Below are 26,340 nucleotides of genomic sequence, written 5' to 3'. Positions count from 1 at the left end.
GGTCAACAGACCCTCCCTTCACCCACACACAGACCTCCTTCACCTCTGGGTCACCAGACCCTCCCTTCACCCAAACACTGACCTCCTTCACCTCTGGGTCACCAGACCCTCCCTTCACCCACACACTGACCTCCTTCCCCTCTGGGTCACCAGACCCTCCCTTCACCCACACACTGACCTCCTTCACCTCTGGGTCAACAGACCCTCCCTTCACCCACACCCTGACCTCCTTCTCCCCTCTCTCTCCAAGTGAGGGTCTTACCCTCGTTACCTCTGCCCGTCCTACCACCTGTCCTCTGGACCCTATCCCCTCAAACCTCCTTCAGACTATCGCTCCTGATATTCTACCGTTTCTCATTTCATCAACACTTCTCTAACTTCTGGTCACTTTCCAAAAAGTCTCAAGGAGGCAAGAGTAAACCCTCTCCTAAAGGAACCCACTCTCAACCCGTCTGATGTTAGAAACTACAGGCCCGTCTCTCTCCTCCCGTTCCTGTCTAGAACACTTGAACTGTCTTTAAACAACTCTCCTGTTACCTCCATCAGAACAACCTTCTGGATCCGCACCAGTCTGGTTTCAAGGCAGGTCACTCAACAGAAACTGCTCTCCTTGCTGTCTCTGAGGAACTGCACACTGCTAAAGCAGCCTCCCTCTCCTCTGTCCTCATCCTTCTGGACCTGTCTGCTGCATTCGACACGGTGAACCATCAGATCCTCCTTCGCACTGTCCAAGAACTTGGAGTTTCAGGCTCTGCACTTTCCCTCCTCACCTCATACCTCAAAGACCGCACCTACAGGGTTACTTGGAGAGGGTCCGAGTCCGACCCTTGTCAATTAACTACAGGGGTCCCTCAGGGCTCTGTTCTTGGTCCCCTCCTCTTCTCCTTGTACACAAACTTGCTCGGATCAGTCATTAGCCCGCATGGTTTTTCATACCACTGCTACGCTGACGACACCCAACTCATTCTGTCCTTTCCCCGCTCAGAGACCCAGGTCGTCGCACGCATCTCTGCTTGCCTAGCAGACATCTCTCGGTGGATGTCTGCTCATCACCTCAAGCTCAACCTTGAGAAGACTGAACTGCTTTTCCTTCCGGGAAAAGATTGTCCTACTCTTGACCTAACAATCAACATCGGCCCCTCTGTTGTTTTCCCGACTCAGACTGCAAGGAGTCTGGGTGTGACCCTAGATAACAAACTGTCCTTCACTGCAAACATCGCTGCTACAACCCGCTGCTGCAGATACACTCTTTACAACATCAGGAGGACACGTCCCCAGCTGACCCAGAAAGAGACGCAGGTTCTGGTCCAGGCTCTCGTCATCTCACGCCTAGACTACTGCAACTCCCTCCTGGCTGGTCTACCTGCATGTGCCCTCCGACCTCTGCAGCTCATCCAGAATGCAGCGGCTCGTCTGGTCTTCAACCTTCCTAAATGTTCCCACACCACGCCGCTCCTCCGCTCCCTTCACTGGCTTCCAGTAACTGCTAGAATCCACTTCAAGACACTGGTACTTGCGTACCATGCTGTGAATGGATCTGGCCCTTCCTACATCCAGGACATGGTTAAACCGTACACCCCAGCACGTGCACTCCGCTCTGCATCAGCCAAACAGCTCGCTGCACCCGCACTGCGAGGGGGACCCAAGTTCCCGTCAGCAGAAACACGTGGGTTTGCTATCCTGGCTCCAAAATGGTGGAATGAGCTCCCCATTGAAATCAGGACAGCAGAAAGCTTACACATCTTCTTCAGACTGAAAACTCATCTCTTTGGACTCCACTTCCAGAGATAGAATTACTAACAAAGCACTTATATACTAATAAAGGACTGGCTTATCTAAAGCCAGTTGAGTAGCACTTGAAATGTTTGGCTCTATGAAACCAGATGTACTTATGATTCTGTTTTCTTCAAGGTTGTATTTTCCTGGTCGAATGTACTTATTGTAAGTCGCTTTGGATAAAAGCCTCAGCTAAATGTGATGTAAATTAATGTTCGTTTTCCACAGACCTTATTTGAGCTATTTTCCAAAATCCTATGGAGAAATCCCAATACTTTTGTGTTGAGGGAACTCCCAGAGACGGCTCAAGGAGCTTCTTTCATTTACATTACATTTATTAGAAACTTTTAACCAAAGTGACTTACATACATTCAGTACTGTGGGCAATCCCCACAGGAGCAATTTGGGTTGAAGTGTCTCAGGGACACAACGACATGCTGTGGGACTTGCTATCCCCTGATTTGAAGTCCAGCACACTACCCACTGAGCCACAGCCTCCCTTAACCCTTCACATTCAAACAGAAACTGAACAGGCAGATTCAAAGGATTTATTTATTTGGAAATGTTATTTTAATTACAATTAAATGAAGTTATTTTGGTAAAACTAATGAAATATATAACAAAAAAAATATTTTAAAAAAAATGAATATATTATATATTTTTTAATGTTTTCAAATATTATTTTTTGAAATGTCTTTGGCCCTCAGGTAGGGCCTAGAGGGCCCTGACAGCTCGCCACTGGTGTTGAGATTGTGTTCCTGTGGTCTCTGACGGTCTGAGGAGAATCAGAGAGGAGAACAGAGCTCAACAGCAGCTCATATTCAATCAGGGTTATTCATGTTCCTGTTTAAACCAGAGACTGTCTGTGGTGCTATCAATATAGTCACTGCTGTACTTATGACAACATGAAGTCACTCTGAGTGTTGATGGAGCAGCTACTGTTAGCCTAGCTTTAATCAAACCGGTCTCAGTCAGAAAACATTATAAATGTTGATGCTGGTTGTGTTGGAGACAGACCTGACAAAGCATTAACTCAGGCTTTTTACAAATCACTATCATGTTGTTATTCTATGTGAATTGTGTTTGTAACGCTATAGTGCTCCAGGTTAATACAGCTGTGTGTGTCTAGTAGAGACAGGGACCATGTGCTCCTCTGGGTGATGAATCCAGACAGGATGAGGTTTGATTTTATAATAATGTGAAGTGTAAACTATCTACCTGATCACTAACATATATTATATAGAGATATAAACCTTACAAAGCTACAAAGGATGTGTTGCTCTCCACAGAGGGATGAGGAAGAGTGGTGTTCCTGTGGAGCAGCAGCTGTCCAGCTGTGCTCTGTGTCAGGACGTCCTGAAGGATCCAGTCTCTACCAGCTGTGGACACTGGTTCTGTAGACAGTGCATCACCTCATACTGGGAGCAGAGACCTCCATCAGGAGACCCCTCCTGTCCCCAGTGTGGAGAAAGATCCAGAACCAGAGCTGGCCTGCAGACAGCCAGTCAGAGCAGAGCTGTACGAGGTAAGAGGCCGAACACATGCAGCGTCTTTAGGCCGTCGGGGCGCTGGGTCTCTACTCTTGTATGAACTCTCTTTGGCTCAGTGTCCTCTGGTCTTCCTCCGGGCATTGTTTTCTGTTATGTGTTTTAAAACAGACAGCAGAGTTTTCCTTTGTTTGTACTGGACAGATCTAAAGGGGAATGTTAGCAAAGAACCTTTACAGAAATTAGTAAAGTAGGACTCTTCCTGGTTTTGTGTTTTTGATTAGGTGTACTGTTGTAGAGCCAGTAAGCAAGTGAGTAAGTTTCTGATTCTCTCCTGTTTCCTTCTCTTCCAGCAGAACGTGGTCTGCAGGAGGTTCTAGATGAACACAGGCTCAGTCTGAGGAGGAGATGTGAACGTGTGACTGAAGGAACTGATCAAAGTGAAACCCTCCTCAACAGCATCTTCACTGAGCTCTACATCACACAAGGCCTGAGTGAAGAGGTTAATACCCAACATGAGGTGAGGCAGCTGGAGACAGCTTCCAAGAAGGAGACCCTCCATGACACTCCAATCAAGTGCCAGGACATCTTTAAAGCCTCACCTGACCAACAGACTCTCATCAGAGCGGTCCTGACCAACGGAGTCGCTGGAGTTGGAAAAACCTTCTCAGTGCAGAAGTTCACTCTGGACTGGGCCGAGGGTTTGGGAAACCAAGATGTCAGTCTGGTGATCCCGCTCTCCTTCAGGGAGCTGAACCTGATCAAAGGTGAGCAGTACAGTCTTCTCAGGGTGCTCCATGATTTCCATCCAACCTTACAGAAGCTCACAGCAGAGCAGCTGGCTGTCTGCAAAGTGCTGCTCATCTTTGACGGCCTGGATGAAAGCAGACTTTCTCTGGACTTCAGAAACAATGAGGTTGTGTCTGATGTCTCTCAGCAGTCCTCAGTCAACGTGCTGCTGACAAACCTCATCAGGGGGAAGCTGCTTCCCTCGGCTCTCGTCTGGATAACTTCCAGACCTGCAGCGGCCAATCAGATCCCTCCTGAGTGTGTGGACAGGCTGACAGAAGTACGAGGCTTCACTGACGCCCAGAAGGAGGAGTACTTCAGGAGGAGATGGAGTGATGAAGACCTGTCCAGCAGAATCATCTCTCACATCAAGACCTCCAGGAGCCTCCACATCATGTGTCTGATCCCAGTCTTCTGCTGGATCACTGCTGCAGTTCTGGACCACATGTTGACTACAGACCAGAGAGGAGAGCTGCCCAAGACCCTCACTAACATGTACTCACACTTCCTGCTGGTCCAGACCAAGAGGAAGAAGCAGAAGTATGAAGAGGGACATGAGACGAGTCCACAGCAGCTGACGGAGGCTGACAGGGAGCTTCTTCTGAAGCTGGGGAGGCTGGCGTTTGAACATCTGGAGAAAGGAGACATCATGTTCTACCAAGAAGACCTGCAGCGCTGTGGTCTGGACGTCACCGAGGCCTTGGTGCACTCAGGAGTTTGTACACAGATCTTCAGAAGAGAGAGTGTGATCTTCCAGAGAACAGTCTACTGCTTTGTTCATCTGAGCGTTCAGGAGTTCCTGGCTGCAGTCTACATGCTGCACTGTTACACCAACAGAGACACGGAGGTGCTGAAGGGCTTCCTGAAGATAGGCTGGAATTACCCATCCCTGGATGTCTTCCTGAAGGGAGCCATGGTGAAATCCCTCAGTAGTAGAAATGGCCACCTGGACCTGTTTGTCCGCTTTCTCCACGGCCTCTCTCTGGAGTCCAACCAGAGACTGTTAGGAGGCCTGCTGGGTCGCACAGACAACAGACCAGAAACCATCCAGAGAGCCATCAGCAACCTGAAGGAGATGAGCAGTCATGATTCCTCTCCTGACAGGAGCATCAACATCTTCCATTGTCTGACAGAGATGGAGGACCTCTCAGTACATCAGGAGATCACAGAGTTCCTGAAGTCAGGGAACAGATCAAAGAATGAACTCTCTGTGATCCACTGCTCTGCCCTGGCCTACATGCTGCAGATGTCAGAGGAGGTTCTGGATGAGTTGGACCTGGATCAGTACAACACATCAGAGGAGGGACGACAGAGACTGATTCCAGCTGTGAGGAACTGCAGGAAGGCCAAGTGAGTCCAGATGTGATTAACTTTATAAACTAATGTGGATCAGAAGTTTAATTATTCAAATAAACACGATAAGATTTCTGCTGTTTAAATACTGAGAGCAAAATAAACCCAACACTGTTCTTCTATTTATTTATAATAATAGTTAAACTGAAGCGTTCCTTTCTTCATATTGAGTGATGGAGGCGACATGACAAACACATGAAGGACTCTAGAGGTTCCTCAGCATGTGATCACACCACACAGCAGGACTTAGCTATCAGAGAAACATGTTATTATTACTTTCTAGTAGTTTCTTTATCATTAAACAGACACACGTTTTGATCACAATGTGTTAGAGTTTAAAATAAGATCTATATCATTTCCCACTAATAACAGAGTTATGTGTTAATGCTGATATACTGGGAACATCTGATGGTATTCAGTTTGAAAGATTGAAACTTTATTGGTTTGTTAATTGTGTTTGCAATAAATGTTCAGATGCTCAGAGAAGCCAAAACATATTTCATCATTCACATCCAAATATTAATGAACATTTAAATATGTACATCTCTAATATTGTTAAGTGATTTATTTAATTTCTTTTTCTTTTGGTAACAGTCACTGAGAGCAGGAGCACAGACATGTGATCAGATCACACTGTCAACACATTACACTCTATTATAATATATAATATGAAATGTATTGGTTTAACAGTAGTTTGGTTAAACCACTAAGTCCGACAACGCCACCCTGGGAATTTCACCCAGGGAAATATAACAAGTTTTAAGTCACTAGGACACACAGGTTCGGTTACTCATGGAACAAGAGACGTGGTTCAATTATCAAAAACAGAAGAGTTTATTTTTGTACAATAGTAAAAATACAATGTAAAAACATTCACAAGGGGGGGCTGAGGCTTACCAGTGGGGGAGGTCACACGTGTTCCACACTCACACAATCACACGGAGAAAAGATCCAAAAACCCGGGGGAAGCACAGCACACGGAAAGGGGGAAGCACCACCTCGGACACCAACTCCACCATCTTCAGCTCTCAGTCACTAAAACAGGGGGGGCAAAAGCACAGAATAACTCAAAATGAAATAAACCTAAATTAGCCGCAGCCCTACTGGCAATCATGTGGCATAAACAAAACTATGCAAAAAGCAAAGAAAGAAAACAGTTTTCATCAATAAACAAAAAATGAATTAACCAAAGATATATCGACACTAGATGTAAATAAGCCAAAAGTAAAGAAAGAAAATAGGAATAAACAAAATAAACTATTAATGAAAAAGAAAGTAAACAAAATAGTTTAAATTGGTGAAGGAAAGAATAACTAAACAGAAGGAGTTAGCCCAGCAGTCCAGTCACTAAAATCCCACTAGGGGAGCGGACCTATAGAGTAGGCAACGCTAAACCGGCCCAACCACAGTAGCCAAAAGTGAACAATTGAGGTCGCGTTTAGCAGCACAGGATCAATAAGGCAGGTGATGATACTGCCGTGGACAATGCCAAACCGGACCAGACACGATAGCCAGAAGCAGACAATTAATTGGCACTTAGCAGCACACAGGATCAGCAGTACGGTGATGACCCTACCGTCAGAAACCCCTCTTTTTCGGTGCAGCAAAACAGCAGCGGTTCTTTAAAGCCTTAGCTTGGTCCTAGATTACTAATAAACACACAAGTATAATATTAATGTTCAGGAAAGGTGTGGTGAATGTACTGAACAAATCGCCGTACATACCGATCAGGCAGAGAGGAGAGAGTTTCATGCTCTCTACGTTAGGGCTACTTGACGGGAATCGCCAGGAAGACCCTCCGCTATACAAAACAAAACGTGACTACACGTAAGTATGATGGAGAAGTTGCGGAACTTTACCTGAAGCCAGCTATTCTCCTATAACATACCTACGCCGGTGGTGGAAGCAAAACACGGCAAGAACGGAAGTGGGTAGGTCTAGGCACCAGCGAACAAGAGGCCGCCAGCTAGAAGCCTCCGCCCCCTGGGGTGATAGGCTAAGAAGAATATGCCTTACAACAGCATTTACTGCTCATCCTGCTACACATGGAATAACAGAAAATGTCAAATATCTTTCATCAAATGCTTGAGGTTAATATGTTTCCTGTTTTTTAACACCTGTTGTAATATATGTGTTATTATAGACTTACTGGCCGTGAACTCTCAGAGACTGAATGTGAAGTCGTGGCCTCAGCTCTGAAGTCTGACCCCTCCCATCTGAGAGATCTGGACCTGAGAGGCAACGGTCTGAAGGGATCAGGAGTGGAGCTGCTGAGTTCTGGACTAAAGAGTCCAAACTGCAGACTGGAGGCTCTCAGGTCAGTTCTCTGACTGAACTTCATACGGATCTGTTTTTATTTATGATTTTCTGAAAATGTATTATTTTCCAGTGTTGCTAATGACTGAATATTGATCAGAGTAACAAAGAGAAGGTGAATGTGTGAGGGAGAGAGTTTGAGCTTCCACAGACTCACGCTGTGCTCCATGAGTCAGTGGAGATGCTCTCAGTACTGATGAGCTGTGAGGGAGATGAAGGAGTTAAACATCTGATCAAAGTTAGAGTTCCAGATGATCAGTGGATTGTTTCTACATCATCTCTGACATTAAAAGCCTGTTTCACTCTGATCAGATTATTAAACCTGGACTTATTTCAAACAGGAACTTTGTTTTCTAAACTTACATCATGTTTTCTTTATTCAGTCTGAGGAGCTGCAGGTTGTCAGAGATCAGCTGTTCTGCTCTGGTCTCAGCTCTGAAGTCCAACATCCATCTGAGACATCTGGACCTGAGTCACAACGCTCTGAAGGATTCAGGAGTGAAGCTGCTGAGAGATCTTCTGGAGAGTCCAGACTGCAGACTGGAGACCCTCAGGTCAGTTCTCCATCTGTAACTTCTGTGCTGAGAGGAAGAGAGTTGTGTTGACTCTGAGCTGCAGACATCAGGCTGATATCACTCTGATCCTCACTGAGCATCTTAATGCTAAAGTCTACTTTCTTCTTCTGTGGTTTAGTTCACGAACTGGCAGAGCCATGTTGATCTTTAAACACTTATATATCAAAACCTTCACTGCATAATTCCCTCTGAACCTTTAAACACCTGAAATACATCTTATTTTCTCCATCATGATTTTAACAAATGATATCAAATACAATAATTGAATATTGTGGTGACACGTTATAAGACATAATTCACCGTTGAGATTATTGTGTTGGAACTCGGACCCGTTAGTGAGGGTACCGGGGTTGTTGTCTTTCCTGCTAGCTTGACATGCAGTAGCAGTAAATGTACTTACCTTGTCTGGTTGAATGGATAATAAATTGTGGAAGTCCATTCTGAATGCACCGTCTCTGACTCCCGTTCATCGGCTCCACAATATGTGTATTAAAACTATCAAACACTGACATGTATTTTTAGTTGTTGCTGTTTCCAACATGTTTCTGAAGCTACATGATGCTTTACTGTTTCTAAAATAAATATTCTGGAGGTTTTTTCACATTTAAAATCCATCCTATTTGTGATCTTTGTAAACGTTGTGATCTTGAGTTGAATGAGTTTCTGAGGGTTAGTTCTTGTCTGGCTGCACATCATGAGTTAGTGTAGATCAGTGGTCGCCAACCAGTCGATCGCGATCGACCGGTCGATCGCTAGTGTGGTGCGGGTAGATCGCGGACCGTTAAAAAAAAAAGTAACAAAAGAAAGAAAAATAAAATAATAATGTTTGAAAAATACGTTTTTAGATGTAAACCCATCATCCACCACCCCGTTAGCAGGTGCCACTTGATTGACGTATATTTGAGACACCTCAATAATATAATACATTAACCGTGCTTTACGTGAACCTCATCATGACACAAGAGACAACGGCATGACTGTAATTTCCCGTGTTCACTGAACGCAACAGAGGCAAGACACCAGACCAATCAGAGAGTTGCATGGAAATACACGTGTGCTTGTGTAATTCAAGCTCGGCTGTTTGTGTATGTGGCAATAGCGCATTTAGTGTGGGAGAGAGAGAGGGAGAGGGAAGGAGAGAGTGGGAGGGAGAGAGAGGGACCGGTGCCAGCGGGGACCGTGATGTTAGCATCTGGTTAGCTAACTGCACTAACGGACATAAGGAGCTGTTTCCACAACAAGCTGGAGGAGAGTCCTCTCCTGTCAGACTGAGGGGCTCAGGTGAGCTAAAGGACTCTCTGAGTGTTTAGAAAGGTTTTGTCTCAAAGATTATTTCCGCGGCACACCTTCATATGATCATTATAGTTATACAAACAATAAGAGAATAAATGAAAAACAGTTATGAAATAGCCTACTATATGGCAGTAAAACAAGAATACAGTTTAAAAGGGGAATGATTTGTAAAATATCAATAAAGAAAAAGAAAATCTGTTTACAGTTCTGTCTCATATGGGTGCTGAGAGAGGTATCCATAGATCTCTTCATGTTGCTCTCAAAGTGCACCAGATTGATGCTTTCAACAAAAAATCTTCCCGGGGGAGCATCCCCCCGGACCCCCCTAGAGGAGGTGAGGATCCCCCTTTAGGAGGTGAAGTCCTCCCCCCAATAGCACTTTACCCCTGCCTATATGCCGTGAGCTGATTATGGAGCCTTCATTGTAACAGTAATTCAGATGAGCCAGATATAAAAGGCCTCAAATTGGAAGCACTGTCTGGGCCGTCTTTTTCACTCAATTCTGCAATAGGTAGATCTCTTCTTTCACCTAGGCCGAGGTCGGTGATCTTGGGCTTAAAAAGGTTGGTGACCACTGGTGTAGATGGATAAGAGTCTCAGATGTGAAGTAGAAACACGTTGTGTTTAATATTAATGAGAAGTCTGTGTTCCTGCACGTCAATGTTCTTTCTCTCTAAAACTATTCAATAGAAAAGTGACTGAAGGCTCTTTTTGTGTTTTACTAAAAGCTCAAATGATCATAGTAGCGAGGGGCGGGGGGGCAACTCTCAGAGGTCCTTTCAAACAAAAGCCCTCGTCTGGTGAAAGACACTTGATGCTTGATAAATGTGTTCAGGTGTCTTTGTAATCACACGAGAGGAAGTGAAGGGCTCGTTGAGACAGTCCTTAATGTTCTCTCAGAGCTCATCAGACTAGAGGAGGGATGAGGGCTTTCCTCTGAAGCGTCACTGAAGCCACGTCTGCTTCAGCTGATCAGCTGTCAGCTTTAACAGCTCTACACACATATTCTGATCGGGAATGTATGATTTATTAACCCAGAATAAGATCGTCTTTTGAACTAGAGATGACTTATTAGGGTCTGAGAGCAGAGGTCGGTGAAGACCCTATTGACCCTGCCAAACACACACAAAAAGCGCGGAAAAAGGGTCTGAAATAATAACGGCAGATAGCTCTCTACATTACTGATATCTTCTTCTCTTCTTTTGTGTAACGTCAGAGGTCCAACTCGGTGTTGTGTAGCCATGCCCGCATCTCTGGTCCTAAGTCGAAGAGGCTGGCTTCCGAGGGTGGTCTATATAAAGGGCAGGTGGTTATTATATGTTCGGCAGTCTGTTCAGGGTCACCGCACTCGCATGCAGCACTGTCTGCCAGGCCCCACTTCTTCATTGATGTTTTGAAGCGACCGAGCCCAGTTCGTAGACGGTTTAGTGTGGTCCATTGCCGGCGTGGTAGGTCATCTCCTCCTATGGCACCATCTCCTGGGTCCCAGATGTAGCGATTGACGGGGGAGGGCCCGGCTAGCTCCCACTCCTGCTTCCATGCAGCCGTCGAGCTGGTAGGCCTAGGAACGGCGGACGGGCAGTCATCCCGACCGTCGATAACCGAGGCCTGGCAGTGCTTCAACTCAATGTCGATTACTGATATCGATAGGATTATTATTATTCTAATTATTATTTTAATGCGCATATCAAAAGTGCGGAGACTAACCAAAAAGCCTCTTGGAGGTGTATACAAAAACGTACAGGAAGTCGGCCATTTTTAATTTGGCGTTTGAACATTAAAACCTTTGGAGTTTCCACTTTCTAAACTTCTTCAGCTCTGATCAGATTATTAAACCTGGAGTTATTTCAAACAGGAACTTTGTTTTCTAAAGTGTCATGTGTCATGTTTTCTTTATTCAGTCTGTGGAGCTGCGGTTTGTCAGAGATCAGCTGTTCTGCTCTGGCCTCAGCTCTGAAGTCCAACCCCTCCCATCTGAGACATCTGGACCTGAGTCAGAACGCTCTGAAGGATTCAGGAGTGGAGCTGCTGAGAGATCTTCTGGAGAGTCCAGACTGCAGACTGGAGACCCTCAGGTCAGTTCTCCATCTGTAACTTCTGTGCTGAGAGGAAGAGAGTTGTGTTGACTGAGCTGCAGACATCAGGCTGATCCTCACTGAGCATCTTAATGCTAAAGTCTACTTTCTTCTTCTGTGGTTTAGTTCACTAACTGGCAGAGCCATGTTGATCTTTAAACACTTATATATATATAAAAACACCTTCACTGCATAATTCCCTCTGAACCTTTAAACACCTGAAATACATCTTATTTTCTCCATCATAATTTTAACAAATGATATCAAATACAATAATTGAATATAATAATAATACTAAAAATACATTATATTTCTATTGCGCTTTTCTTGAACCCAAAGACGCTTTACATTTGGGAGGGAAGGTAGACAAACAAAACAAAACCAAAACCAAAAAGAAACAAAGAAACAAAACAAAACAGAAAAGCAGTCAGGAGGAAGTTGGTTGAGAGTGGGGGGGGGGGCTTATGGATACAGAGTTGAAGAGGTGGGTTTTGAGACGGGTCTGGAACAGGGTGAGGGAATCAGACTCACGGAGGTCTTGGGGGAGGGAGTTCCAGAGCTTCGGGGCTGCCACAGAGAAGGTTCTGTCCCCGAAGCTCCGGAGTTTGGCCTTGGGGATTGAGAGCAAACCGGCTGAGGTGGATCTGAGGGACTGGGGTGGTTGGTAGAGGATGAGGAGGTCAGTGAGGTAGGGGGGGGGGCAGATGGTGGAGGGCTTTATAGGTGAGGTCCAGGAGTTTGTAATGAAGACGGTGTGAAACGGGAAGCCAGTGGAGTTCTTTGAGGACCGGGTTGATGTGATGCCATGATTTGGTGTGGGTGAAGAGTCTGGCGGCTGCGTTCTGGACACGCTGGAGTCTGTTGAGGGAGCTGATGCCAAAGAGGAGTGAGTTGCAGTAGTCAAGGCGGGAGGAGATGAAGGCGTGAATGAGTCGCTCAGCATCGGGGCGGGTGAGAGAGGGACGGAGTTTGGCGATATTGCGGAGGTGGAAAAATGAGGTTTTTACAACTTGACGGATGTGGGGCTCGAGGGAGAGGGTGGGGTCAAATATAACACCAAGGTTGCGTGCCTGGGTGGAGGGGGAAACAGGGGTGCCATCGATGGTGACTGTCAGGTTGGGGGTTTTGCTGAGGGTGGATTTGGAGCCGATGAGGAGGAGTTCAGTTTTATTGCTGTTGAGTTTGAGGAAGTTCTGTTGCATCCAGGATTTTATTGCAGTCAGACAGGATTCGATGTGGGGGGGGGGGGGGTTGTGGGGGGATTTGGTACTGAGGTAAATCTGTGTGTTGTCAGCGTAACAGTGAAAGTCCAGGTTGTATTGGCGGAGAATCTGACCAAGGGGGAGGATGTAGATGATGAAGAGGAGGGGGCCGAGTACTGAACCTTGGGGAACACCTTGGGTGACTGAAGCTGTGGTAGAGGAGTGGTTGTTGAGGGAGATGAAGTGGGATCTGTCGGACAGGTAGGACTGGAGCCACCTGAGTGCAGTACCTTCAATACCGATATCCTGGAGTCGGGTAAGCAGGATGGTGTGGCTCACGGTATCGAAGGCTGCACTCAGGTCAAGGAGGATGAAGATGTTGAGGGAACCGGTGTCCGCTGAGGTGAGGAGGTCATTGAGGACTTTGATGAGTGCCGTTTCTGTGCTGTGGTGAGGACGAAAACCAGACTGAAGGGGTTCATAAAGCTGATTGGTTTGGAGATGGCGGTGGAGTTGTTTGGAGATGATGCGTTCTATTGTTTTAGAGAGAAAGGGGAGGTTGGAGATGGGGCGGTAATTACTGAGGGAGGAGGGATCCAGACGGGGTTACTTGAGGATGGGAGTGACAGCAGCAGTTTTGAAGGCAGAGGGAACGGTTCCTTGGGACAGGGAGGAGTTGAAAAGTTGACAAGGTAGGGGCAGAGGACGGGGAGGCAGGACTTCAGAAGAGGGGTGGGTAGAGGGTCAAGCGAGCAGGTTGTGGGTTTGGAGGAGCTGATCAGTTTGAGTATTTCAGGGGGGGTAACCAGAGTGAACTGGGAGAGGCGGCCATGGGGACGAGGGCTCGGGAGGTCCAGGGAGATGGGGGGAGAAATTGTGGCGGTGGATGTTGGAGGAGATGGAGGTGTGTCAGATGCAGCGGATAGGGAGAGATTCATGGCAGTGATTTTGTCAGAGAAAAACTGGAGGAATGAAGTGCATAAAGTGGAAGTGGAGGAAGGGAGGGTGTCAGCACGGGGTTTGAGGAGATGACGGTGGAGAAGAGGGTCCTCAGAAGTCCTTTCAAACTAAATCTCAGGTCTGGTGAAAGACACTTGATGCTTGATAAATGTGTTCAGGTGTCTTTGTAATCACACGAGAGGAGTTCTCTCAGAGCTCATCAGACTAGAGGAGGGCTTTCCTCTGAAGCCTCACTGAAGCCAGGTCTGCTTCAGCAGATCAGCTGTCAGCTTTAACAGCTCTACACACTTTGACAGTTTGCTCACATGTGCACTCTGCTCATACTAATATTTTGAATTTGGTGTTGTAACATTACAACATTTGGAGTTTCCACTTTCTAAACTTCTTCAGCTCTGATCACATTGTTAAACCTGGAGTTATTTCAAACAGGAACTTTGTTTTCTAAAGTTACATCATGTTTTCTTTATTCAGACTGGAGAACTGCAGGTTGTCAGAGATCAGCTGTTCTGCTCTGGCCTCAGCTCTGAAGTCCAACCCCTCCCATCTGAGACATCTGGACCTGAGTTACAACGCTCTGAAGGATTCAGGAGTGGAGCTGCTGAGAGATCTTCTGGAGAGTCCAGACTGCAGACTGGAGACCCTCAGGTCAGTTCTCCTTCTCTAACTTCTGTGCTGAGAGGAAGAGAGTTGTGTTTGATCTTTAAACACTTATAACAAACCTTCATCTTAATTTCTCCATCATGATTTTAACAAATGATATCAAATACAATAATTGAATATGTGTATTAAAACCAATGGTGTAGTGGGGATTTTTTTACTGGGGGGACGCTATTTTAATGAGGTCATCCCAATCAATGCCACACAAGTGCGCTCGCGCGCAGTGCACTCACAAAACGGGCAGACAGGTCCACAGAAACTACCGGTATGCTTAGTCCTACTTTAGTTACTGTACTGAAAAAAGCAGACGGCGCTGCGCTCAAGACACACAGACTCAAAACCATGGACACACCGCACATCAGTTACATAAACAATTTATAGGCCTAAATTGCATAAATGCTTGAGCTACAGCAGTGGTTCTCAAACCTTTTCTGTCAGGCCCCCCCTTTGGAGAAAAAAATAAGTCAGGCCCCCCCAACACAAATAGTCAGGCTCAGTGTCAGCGCCAGAGATTTATTTTGGGGTGCTGTGGAGTAGCTTGACGTTTCATAGAGGTTTTCAAAGATTTCTGTCTCTCACAGAACTTCTTCTTTAAGAGCCTCCTCTGTCCTCCACTTGTTAACTGTATTAATGGAACCTGTTTGAACTCGTTATCAGAATAAAAGACACCTGTCCACAACCTCAAACAGTCACACTCCAAACTCCACTATGGCCAAGACCAGAGAGCTGTCAAAGGACACCAGAAACTAAATGGTAGACCTGCACCAGGCTGGGAAGACTGAATCTGCAATAGGTAAGCAGCTTGGTGTGAAGAAATCAACTGTGGGAGCAATTATTAGAAAATGGAAGACATACAAGACCACTGATAATCTCCCTCCATCTGGGGCTCCACGCAAGATCTCACCCCGTGGGGTCAAAGTGAGAAACAAGAACGGTGAGCAAAGATCCCAGAACCACACGGGGGGACCTAGTCAATGACCTGCAGAGAGCTGGGACCAAAGTAACAAAGGCTACCATCAGTAACACACTACGCCGCCTGGGACTCAAATCCTGCAGTGCCAGACGTGTCCCCCTGCTTAAGCCAGGACATGTCCAGGCCCGTCTGAAGTTTGCTAGAGAGCATTCAGATGATCCAGAAGAGGATTGGGAGAATGTCATATGGTCAGATGAAACTAAAATAGAACTTTTTGGTAAAAACTCAACTCGACGTGTTTGGAGGAGAAAGAATGCTGAGTTGCATCCAAAGAACACCTACTGTGAAACATGGGGGGGGGGGGGGACATCATGCTTTGGGGCTGTGTTTCTGCAAAGGGACCAGGACCACTGATCCGTGTAAAGGAAAGAATGAATGGGGCCATGTATCGTGAGATTTTGAGTGACAACCTCCTTCCATCAGCAAGGGCATTGAAGATGAAACGTGGCTGGGTCTTTCAGCATGACAATGATCCCAAACACACCGCCCGGGCAACGAAGGAGTGGCTTCGTAAGAAGCATTTCAAGGCCCTGGAGTGGCCTAGCCAGTCTCCAGATCTCAACCACATAGAAAATCTTTGGAGGGAGTTGAAAGTCCGTGTTGCCTAGCGACAGCCCCAAAACATCACTGCTCTAGAGGAGATCTGCATGGAGGAATGGGCCTAAATACCAGCAACAGTGAAGACCTTGTGAAGACTTACAGAAAGCGTTTGACCTCTGTCATTGCCAACAAAGGGTTTATAACTAAGTATTGAGATGAACTTTTGTTATTGACCAAATACTTATTTTACACCATAGTTTTCAAATAAATTCTTTAAAAATCCTAAAATGTGATTTTCTGGATTCTTTCCCCCCATTCTGTCTCTCATAGTTGAGGTGTACCTAGGATGAACATTACAGACCTCTCATCTTTTTAAGTGGGAGAACTTGCTCAATTGGTGGCTGACTAAATACTTTGTTGCCCCACTGTAGGTGTAAGCAGGGGTAAAGTGCTATTTTTATAGGTGGTGTGTGGACCTCACATAGGGGGGTCCGGGGGCATGCTCCCCCTGGAAGATTTTTAAATATTGAAGTTAAAAGCATGAATTTGGTGCACTTTGAGAGCAAAATGAAGAGATCTATGGATACATCTCTCAACACCCATGTCGTGGCTTCCTTCCTTGTTTCTCCATCAAGCCACTAGACGCCTCAAACAGACAGTTCTAACTCGTTTCTTTCCTTAAATCACTCACAGTATGAAGTGCTGCTTGGCCTCCGATGGTTTAGAAGATGTTGCGATGTGTTTGCTCAAAACAAAATAACAAACTTTTGCACATGCAACAAAGAAAAATAGGCCTTTACAATATTCAAAAGAAATAGACAAAACTCAATAAAACAAACAACTTAGGTATTCTTTCTGTCTTGATAATGCTTATACTTTACAACTTAAAGGGTACTTGTACGGTTTGTATGTACGTGTACGGTACGAGCACGAGTGTTACGGTTAAAAACTGTTCCTCGACGGCGTCTCTCAACAGGTTGCCCATCACTGTGGCTTTAGCACAGGCGCCGTGGGAATTGTAGTCCTTTTATAGTGCGTTGACTACAGACGTCACAATTACTGTAGGTGGCCTTTCTTATCAAATCAAAATACTGGCTCTAACAACCCATATGAAACAGAACTGTAAACAGATTTACTTTTTCTTTATGGATACTGCAACTCCCTCCTGGCTGGTCTACCTGCATGTGCCATCCGACCTCTGCAGCTCATCCAGAATGCAGCGGCTCGTCTGGTCTTCAACCTTCCTAAATGTTCCCACACCACGCCGCTCCTCCGCTCCCTTCACTGGCTTCCAGTAACTGCTAGAATCCACTTCAAGACACTGGTGCTTGCGTACCATGCTGTGAATGGATCTGGCCCTTCCTACATCCAGGACATGGTTAAACCGTACACCCCAGCACGTGCACTCCGTTCTGCATCAGCCAAACAGCTCGCTGCACCCGCACTGCGAGGGGGACCCAAGTTCCCATCAGCAGAAACACGTGGGTTTGCTATCCTGGCTCCAAAATGGTGGAATGAGCTCCCCATTGAAATCAGGACAGCAGAAAGCTTACACATCTTCTTCAGACTGAAAACTCATCTCTTTGGACTCCACTTCCAGAGATAGAATTACTAACAAAGCACTTATATACTAATAAAGGGCTGGCTTATCTAAAGCCAGTTGAGTAGCACTTGAAATGTTTGGCTCTATGAAACCTGATGAACTTATGATTCTGTTTTCTTAAAGTTTGTATCTTCCTGGTCGAATGAACTTATTGTAAGTCTCTTTGGATAAAAGCCTCAGCTAAATGCAATGTAATGTAACTTCCGTTTTTTTCAGAATTAAACAGCTTTTTAGCTGACGGTATGTTTAAACTAAATGTTGCCATTAAACATTGATTTTAATTTCTAACAGAATGTATGATTTATTAACCCAGAATAAGATTGTTTTTTGAACTCTGGAGATGACTTATTAGTGTCTGAGAGCAGAGGTCGGCGAAGACCCTATTGACCCTGCCAAACACACACAAAAGCAAAGAGAAAGGGTCTGAAATCATAACGGCAGATAGCTCTCTACATTACTGATATCGATAGGATTATTATTATTATTATCCTGATTATTATTTTAATGTGCATATGAAAAGTGCGGAGACGAACCAAAAAGCCTCTTGGAGGTGTATAAAGAAACGTACAGGAAGTCGGCCATTTTGAATTTGGGGTTGTAACATTACAACATTTGGAGTTTCCACTTTCTAAACTTCTTCAGCTCTGATCAGATTATTAAACCTGGAGTTATTTCAAACAGGAACATTGTTTTCTAAAGTTACATCATGTTTTCGTTATTCAGTCTGAGGAGCTGCAGTTTGTCAGAGATCAGCTGTTCTGCTCTGGCCTCAGCTCTGAAGTCCAACATCCATCTGAGAGATCTGGACCTGAGTTACAACGATCTGGAGGATTCGGAAGTGGAGCTGAGAGATCTTCTGGAGAGTCCAGACTGCAGACTGGAGACTCTCAGGTCAGTAAGGGGTCTCTGATGGTTCAGCAGTATTGTATGAAACACAGGGAGGTGTTTCTGTCACAGGGGAAACAGATCAGTGATGTTACCCACTGACTGCAGGCTCTTTCATTCTTCCATCAACCATAGAAGGCCAGCTGAACCTGCAAAGCCAAACTCTTGTAATCAACTTTCTAACAGACATATGGGGTTTTACAGAGAGTGGGAAAGGTGGTTTGTTTTCTATGGGATGGTTTTAGTTTCTAATGACTGGTCACTTCCTGTAAAGCAGCTGAGAGCTGTGGCAGGCAGTCTAGTGTTTGCAGAGAAGATATGATGGGATGTGAAGCATGAGATCAGGACTCTGAAGCTGACTCAAAGAATAAACACTTATTTAAACTGGATCTCAAACTGTTGGATTGTGTTCATCCCTACAGGATCCGAAGAGGAGAGACGATCGGAGCCAAGATCCAGAAGACCTGTGAGTACTGAAACCATGTCCTCCATTCATCCAGATATTCTACATTACATCTGATCTCAAAAGGTCTCTATAGAACAACAACAATACATTTGTATTCCATGTTGTTACAGCTCTATTCAATCATTTTGGCTGCTAATGTTTCCCTTTGTTCAAGTTTAATTATTATTTCTGTGTCACCTCTTCTCTCCATCAGGTGACTCCGATGTGGAACAGGAAGTGAAGACAGACAGAAAGGTGAGAGAGGAGCAGTTGAACAGAGAGAAGTGTATTTATTTCACCACTGAATTCAAAGTTAGGGCTGTCGAGTTAAACGCTATTACGCTCGCAATTGATGGAATGATTCAGGTATTCGATTATGAGTCAAGAATATTTCTATTTAATTAGTGTTTGTTTCTTTTTTTTAATGGGAGGTGTGCCTGAGAGGATTACATATCACCAAGTTGATTCAATACATGTATATGACGCTGCCATTTAAAATATCTGGACCCCGACGAAATGGGAAATATTCCTACTGGCTGGTAATACTGTTCTGTGATTGGCTGGTAATACTGTGCTGTGATTGGCTGGTAATACTTTACTGTGATTGGCTGGCAATACTGCACTGTGAGTGTAAATGAACTCACATGATCCAGACTAATTTGCATTTTTCAAATAATAAATAAATAACTTTGTTTGTTCCAGGCTCCTGAATCCTTCTCACCTGAACACACAACTGGATCTCCATACAGGTAATGCTATACCATGACCAAACATTATTTAAACACATTCAAAATATATATTTATTTGATTGTGTTTAATTTCATGTCTTTCACCTTGAGGTATTGCATCCAATCTCTTTCTAACAGACATGAATAAATGAATGCCTCTGTGTTTAGGATTGTTTTCTTGGACCACTCTAGATCCTCGCTGGATAGATATTTTGTTAACTTAATGAAAGTTTGTGTACGCACACATCCTGATGCATGTGGACACATCTTCAGTGATGTTCCTGTAATCATCAGGTGTTTCAGATCTTTCATCAAACCTTGCTCCAGGTCAGACTCCAGCTGGATGAACACCTGTCAGTCAGAACACAGGCCAGTGAAGGCTTGGTGTAGTAACCTGTCCCCTGTGTGTCTACAGGTTCTGGTGTCCTGGTCCAGGTATGTTCCAGTGTGCTTCGACTGGCCTGGTGTTCGTCATGGCTCAGGAGGCGGAGCTTCGGTACAGGACGGTCCCTTGGGAGGAGAGCCTCCTCCAATCAGCTGGCAAGCAGGCAGCAGGGCCGCTGTTCGACGTGAAGAGTTCTGATGAAGCTGCCGTCTGCCAGCTCCACCTGCCACACAGTGAGACAGAGGATGGTAAAGACATCTAGTACTAACACAAATACACTTGTATAATGTTTCTGTGGAACCTTTTAATATCCACTACTGTTCAAAGGTTATGAAGCAGCTTTATTAAACTAGTTTAACAAAGATAACAACGGTATAATTCAGACACCAAATGTATTCTTTATATTCAAATAGTTTTGTCCCCAAAAGAAGGAAACGTCCATTCAGTGGATGTGTTGCATGACATGATGGATCATTATTGAAGCAGACGATGCAGCTCTAAAGACTGAGTTGGATTGTCTTTGGTCCCTCTGCAGTCTCTTCACTGTAATATTAAAGAGATTTAAACTGTGATCCAGTCCATAGCCTGCTCAGCTGCTAACAGTGCTAACTCAACGCTAACTCTCTGTTACTGTTGTGATGCTAAGCTAGCAGTTTGATTCATTCTGACTTTGTTATCCATCTGTTGCTCTTTCTGCTCTTTACATTGTCAGTCTGGCTGAAGCATGAACAAAACAAAACAACAGACAACAACATTTATAAATGAGACTTTCTACGCCCTGAAAGCTTTAGAAAACTCTTCACACATCTAGAGAATCACTCAGACATGAGACCGGACTCAGTCGAGCTGTTCTGACAAACAACTCAGCGTTCTTATAAATACAAATATAACGAATAAAGTTTATGCATAACAGTAAATGCTCCCATCAGAAAGATCACAGGGGACAGAACAATAATGAAACATTAGAATAAAGGTGGAGGATATAAACTGGAACATCCCAGTGAGGCTCCAAAGTGAATGACATTAGATGAACATTAGCTCTGAGCTAAAGTGGTGTGACATTGAATATGATGAAGCTGTTTCAATGCAACAGATGACCAGCTCTTTGCTCCACAGCGCTGCTCCTGGACGGCCTGTTGTCTGTCGTCCACATCACTGATGAAGGCCTGAGCATCCTGGAGCCGCTGGAGGTCACACCCACTCACGTGGTGGTGAAGGTGCCTCACCTCTCTTCCTTTGGCCTCATCATCGATACATTGAAGAGGCTTCTAAAGCGGCGGATAAAAGGCAAAATTCTGCTGTTCCTACGACCCCCGGGCCGAGAGGAGCAGATACTGGATGTACTCCTGCTGCAGAAAAACGTCCCGAAGGAGGAGGTAAAGTCAGATACATGCTCACTGTCAGACCAAAGACTTTTTTTAACCACAGATGTTTCCACAGAGAGAGTAAGATCTATCTGAACTGAATCCTCATGGTTGTGGTTATTTTGGATTCTCTCTCAGCTTGTACTTCGGTCTGCCAGTGTCACTTGTGATACATAAGGCATATATGGTAGACACAGTACAAAACTGAAGGCTTCCTGAGATGGATCACGTGATCTCATCCTTTCCTTTGGACGTTCAGGCAGCAGGCTTTTGTGTTTCAAAGACCTATGTGATCAGTATTATATATTCAACATCTCTATAACAGTATTGCTCAATAGCTTAAATCCAATAATTAAAGAACTATTTCAAATGTCCCGATACAGAGAGGAGTGATATATCATTCATATGTTTGTAATTGATTGTATATCTCATCACTCTGCAGAGCAGGTCAGTCACCATTTGTTGTTTTTAGATCTTTAAATGAATGTTCCCTGACTGTGAGAGCAGGAACTAAAGTGATCAGAATGTCTTGTTACTAAAGGTTGCTGTCAAACAAGGAAGTGCTGTGCACGTCAAGATCTCCTCCCGCTGTGAGCTGGACATTGATCACAGTTACAGTGTGCACTGTGAACCTGAGGGCTTCCTCATTCAGCCTGAGGTGAGTCACTGATACTGCTCTGATGAAACACGTTGATCATCAACACACATTTATCTGCATGTGGATTCACAATCAGGAAAGAAACTGATACGCTTTAACTTCTGCTTCTGGTTTTCAGGATGAAAGATTTGATTCAGGTTTTGGACCAGATTACGATCCGACATTTGAAGTTTTCCTGACGACGAGCACAGAGAGAGTGGTTCTGAAGGTCAAAGACCAACGTGGAAATGAAGTCTGGAAACGGCGCGTGCCACTGGAAGGTAAAGACTCCACCTGAGCTCAGAGCCAGTGACAGACTAGAGAACTCTAAAGCTCCATCTCATAGCCTTCTCTATTAAGGCTCCATGGCAGCGCATCAAACACACAACCTGTGATAGTCCTAAACTAATACAAACTAGTGTGGTGGTGAAACAGCGTGGCATCATGGGAGTTGTAGTCTTCATCTTCTCATGGTTAAGTGGATACTCCGCCATTACAGGAGACCGTGATGAACGTACTGTTACCTTGATTAAAATGACACGTCTCCCTGAACCCTTTGGGATAATATACGTTCTGTCACGTTCTTAGTTCTGTCACGTTCTTAGTTGGGTGTGTCTGGTGGTGGGTGTTTTGCTGTTCTCCTTGTCATGTTCTCCTCCCTGTGTATTGTCTGGTCCCTCTCCCTGTGTTTTCCTCTCTGTCCTTAGTTTCCCTGGTGTGTCTAATTTCCTGATTGTGTTCACCTGTTTCCCTCGTGTGTCTCCTGTGCTCATCAGCGTCAGCCCCCCCCCCTGATTGTTCCCACCTGTCTTGTTATCCTGTGTTTAAATTCCCCTGTCTCCCAGTGTTCAGGGTCAGTTGGTCTTGTCTCTTGCCATGGTCAGGTCTATGCTCTTGAAAAGGTTTGGTTCCTCACTGCGTGAGCGCTTTCATTTTGTTCTCTATTTTTGTCTTCTCAAACTTGAGATTCGATAGTGACCTTTTTTTGTTGTTATTGCTGTTTTTTGGAAAAATAAAGTATCTCACCAATACTTTACCTCTGTCTCCCGGGTCGGGCAATTGGGTCCTACATCCTAAGTGTCTGAGTTCTTAACAGAACGAACTAAACATTATGGACCCAGCCGACCCAAGAACACTTCACGCCGCTCTGTCAGCACAAGGCGAGAAGGTTGATCACCACAGGGAACAGCTGGGCACAGCCGCCCAGGGAATAAAAGAGCTGAGAGGACGCCAGGCAGAGATTCAGGAAAACATCTCTACACAGATGCAACAACTGGCTGCACAGATGAATCGTTTGTTCACTCACCTACAGACTGCTCCAGTACTGGCCCCAGCACCCATGGTCCCGACTCCAGTTTCGGCTCCAGTACTGGCTCTTCGGCCGATGCCAGCTTCCTGTGTCCTGTCGGCTTACCGACCGTCTCAAGTCTCCTCTCGAGTCTCCTCTCGAGTCTCCTCTCGAGTCCCCTGTCAAGTTCCTTCTCAAGTTCCCTCTGGAGTCCTTTTTCAAATCATCTATCAAGTGCCCTCTCAAGTCACCTCTCGAGTCTCCTCTCGAGTCTCCTCTCGAGTCCCCTCTCGAGTCTCCTCTCGAGTCTCCTCTCGAGTCCCCTGTCAAGTTCCTTCTCAAGTTCCCTCTGGAGTCCTTTTTCAAATCATCTATCAAGTGCCCTCTCAAGTCACCTCTCGAGTCTCCTCTCGAGTCTCCTCTCGAGTCCCCTCTCGAGTCTCCTCTCGAGTCTCCTCTCGAGTCCCCTGTCAAGTTCCTTCTCAAGTTCCCTCTGGAGTCCTTTTTCAAATCATCTCTCGAGTGCCCTCTCAAGTCACCTCTCAAGTCACCTCTCAAGTCTCCTCTCAAGTTCCCTCTCAAGTCCCTACCCAATGTCCTGGTCCGTTGGCGGTTCCGCTGGGGGTCCTGCCAACTCCATGACCTGTCCCGTTGGGGGTCCCGTCGACTACTCTCCTGCCAGGGGTCCTGCCAATCCTTTGTTCTGTGCCGTTGGAGGTCCAGCCAACACCTGATCCTGTCCCGTTGGGGGCCCCGCCGATACCTGCTCCGCAGAGTTTCCTGCCAACACCGTGTCCTGTCCTGCAATTGGGTCCTACATCTTAAGTGTCTGAGTTCTTAACACATACATAACTCAACAAAACATGAATAACATAGGTGTATTAGTTTTTAGACATTTTAATGAGGAAATGATACATATTATAACTGTGACTGTTGGTTATTCATTACAAGTATTTTCCCTGTTTATCTACCAGATCCAAGGCGGCAATTATCCCAGAGTAATGTCCCAGCAGAGAGCAGAGTCCCAGCAGAGAGCAGAGTCCCTGGAGAGACCAGAGTCCCATCAGAGAGCAGAGTCCCTGCAGAGACCAGAGACCCAGCAGAGACCAGAGACCCAGCAGAGACCAGAGACCCAGCAGAGACCAGAGTCCCAGCAGAGAGCAGAGTCCCAGCAGAGACCAGAGACCCATCAGAGAGCAGAGTCCCTGCAGAGACCAGAGTCCCAGCAGAGACCAGAGACCCAGCAGAGACCAGAGTCCCTGCAGAGACCAGAGACCCAGCAGAGACCAGAGACCCAGCAGAGACCAGAGACCCAGCAGAGACCAGAGTCCCAGCAGACCAGTGGCTGTTCTCAGTTCGGACAGAGCTCATTCAAAGAGTGTCTCTACCTGTCCTGAACGACCTTCTGGATAAACTCCTTGAGTCTCAGGTGATCAGTGAATCTGAAATGGAGTCAGCCAGAACCAAATCCCGAAATGACGGAGCACGGGTTGGAGCACGAGAGGTGGTGGACGCGGTGCGAAGAAAAGGATCTGCAGCCAGCAGGGTTCTGATCAACGCTCTCCGAGAGCTGGACCACCTTCTTTACGAAGAGCTCCACTCGAGCTGAAGCAAAACCTCGTGTGACAGTTGAAGTCTAGTCCTGTGTTTAGTTGCCTGTAACTAGGGCTACTCTCCTTCTCTCGTGTCTCCTGAGAGCAGCTCCCCGGGCTTGTTCTCATTTTACCAGTTGATACTGACTTCTGGGTCAGATTTGGGTTTTTGGGGCCTTTGGTACCTCGGCGTGCGATTGGGAGTTCTGTTTGTTTTGTGTGATCAAACTGCAAAGACCTGTACCTGGTGGGGACTGCAAGTATAATATCCTTAGATGGTGAAGTAAACCTACGTGGCAATAGTGAACAACCTTTTTCCCCAAAGTATAACGAACACAAGTCCATGCTTTGGATGTCCTTTAACCTGACTGTTCTTTCACCTGCACTATTTCTATTCAAATCTATCGTGCTCTGTTTCATTGCACTATTTGTATTGTTGTGTTGTTACTGTATTTGTTGTCTCATGTCCTTTATATAATATGTTGCACTGTTGGAGCTCGGGACCTAAGATGTTCATTACCATAACTACACTGTAGCTGCTGTGCACATGATAATATAACCATTGAGTCTGAATGGGGACATCTGCTGGTGTACTCTTGGTATTGCATACACGTAGACGGCATAAAAGAAACGTACAAATATAAGTGAACTTTGCTGTTAACATTTAATGTTCTTCAAATTTAACTCGAGAAGCCGCATTGGATATTTTAGTGCTAACAGTGAGTGGTGCAGGAATGTCGTATTTCTGTGTTGGTCCCTGAAGGCAGCATCTCCCTGCTCCATCTTGCTCAGCTCAGGAATCCATGAATTGGTCAAATAAATCTTAGTCTTATGAGCGTCCCAGGTCCTCTACAGTCTGCACTGCTTCTTCCAATGTAAGAATAAATCAGCAAACTTCATGTATTTGTATTATTTTATTGAAAAACAAAAAAGGAAACCCTACAGAGAACGGGCACCGAGATGTAATCCTGTTCACTGATGATCTGCAGAGCTGGGCGTCATTGATCCACTTCAGCGAGGTGGTGATGGATGATTGAAATGTTAACGAGCCCCGCTTCAGTTTATCTGATTCACAGAACTCACACTAAACAACAGCTGTTTCCTCCACTGCGTGAAAGAAGGGCGGCTAATCCAACAAACCAAACCATCCTTTACTAAAGCAACCAGCGAGTATCTGTTTCACCATAAAGAATCTAACTCCGAACAGCAAGGAGCAGATTATTCACTTCAAGCAAGTCAGAGCACAGTTACTGCTGCTGGATCAGAGGTTTAACATCCATGTTCTTGTAGATATGACTGTGTGTATGTCTTACAAAGGATGCCCACGCAGAACAAGATGTATATTTCAATCCTCTAAGCTCTTCATATTTATCATTCAAACCTAAGACTCATCAAACATCTTAAAGAACTGAAACTA

At 45.4% G+C, this 26,340-nt stretch overlaps 1 protein-coding gene across 3 annotated transcripts in view; it reads left to right on the top strand.

The window, feature by feature from the left end:
• LOC307039383 (NACHT, LRR and PYD domains-containing protein 3-like) overlaps positions 1–25,822 on the top strand; it is a 35,616-nt gene extending 9,794 nt beyond the window's left edge. Inside the window, exons 3-17 of one of the 3 annotated variants that reach the window (XM_079681391.1) lie at positions 3,066–3,301; positions 3,617–5,402; positions 7,549–7,722; positions 8,105–8,275; positions 11,491–11,664; positions 14,298–14,471; positions 18,323–18,490; positions 18,907–18,950; positions 19,144–19,184; positions 19,632–19,678; positions 20,073–20,290; positions 21,159–21,418; positions 21,948–22,064; positions 22,183–22,324; positions 24,306–25,822. In XM_079681391.1, coding sequence (XP_079537517.1) covers positions 3,066–3,301; positions 3,617–5,402; positions 7,549–7,722; positions 8,105–8,275; positions 11,491–11,664; positions 14,298–14,471; positions 18,323–18,490; positions 18,907–18,950; positions 19,144–19,184; positions 19,632–19,678; positions 20,073–20,290; positions 21,159–21,418; positions 21,948–22,064; positions 22,183–22,324; positions 24,306–24,940 — 4,387 coding nt within the window. In that variant the 3' untranslated portion in view covers positions 24,941–25,822. The remainder of the gene's footprint in view (positions 1–3,065; positions 3,302–3,616; positions 5,403–7,548; positions 7,723–8,104; positions 8,276–11,490; positions 11,665–14,297; positions 14,472–18,322; positions 18,491–18,906; positions 18,951–19,143; positions 19,185–19,631; positions 19,679–20,072; positions 20,291–21,158; positions 21,419–21,947; positions 22,065–22,182; positions 22,325–24,305) is intronic. The other 2 variants (XM_079681392.1, XM_079681393.1) reach the window with 2 other exon arrangements.
• Positions 25,823–26,340: the final 518 nt, after the last annotated feature.

This window comes from Notothenia rossii, assembly GCF_949606895.1.
Source record: "Notothenia rossii genome assembly, chromosome: 5".
NCBI classification, from domain to species: Eukaryota; Metazoa; Chordata; class Actinopteri; order Perciformes; family Nototheniidae; genus Notothenia; species Notothenia rossii.
Note: the sequence above shows the minus strand (reverse complement) of the source record. Positions and strands in the feature narration are given on the sequence as shown.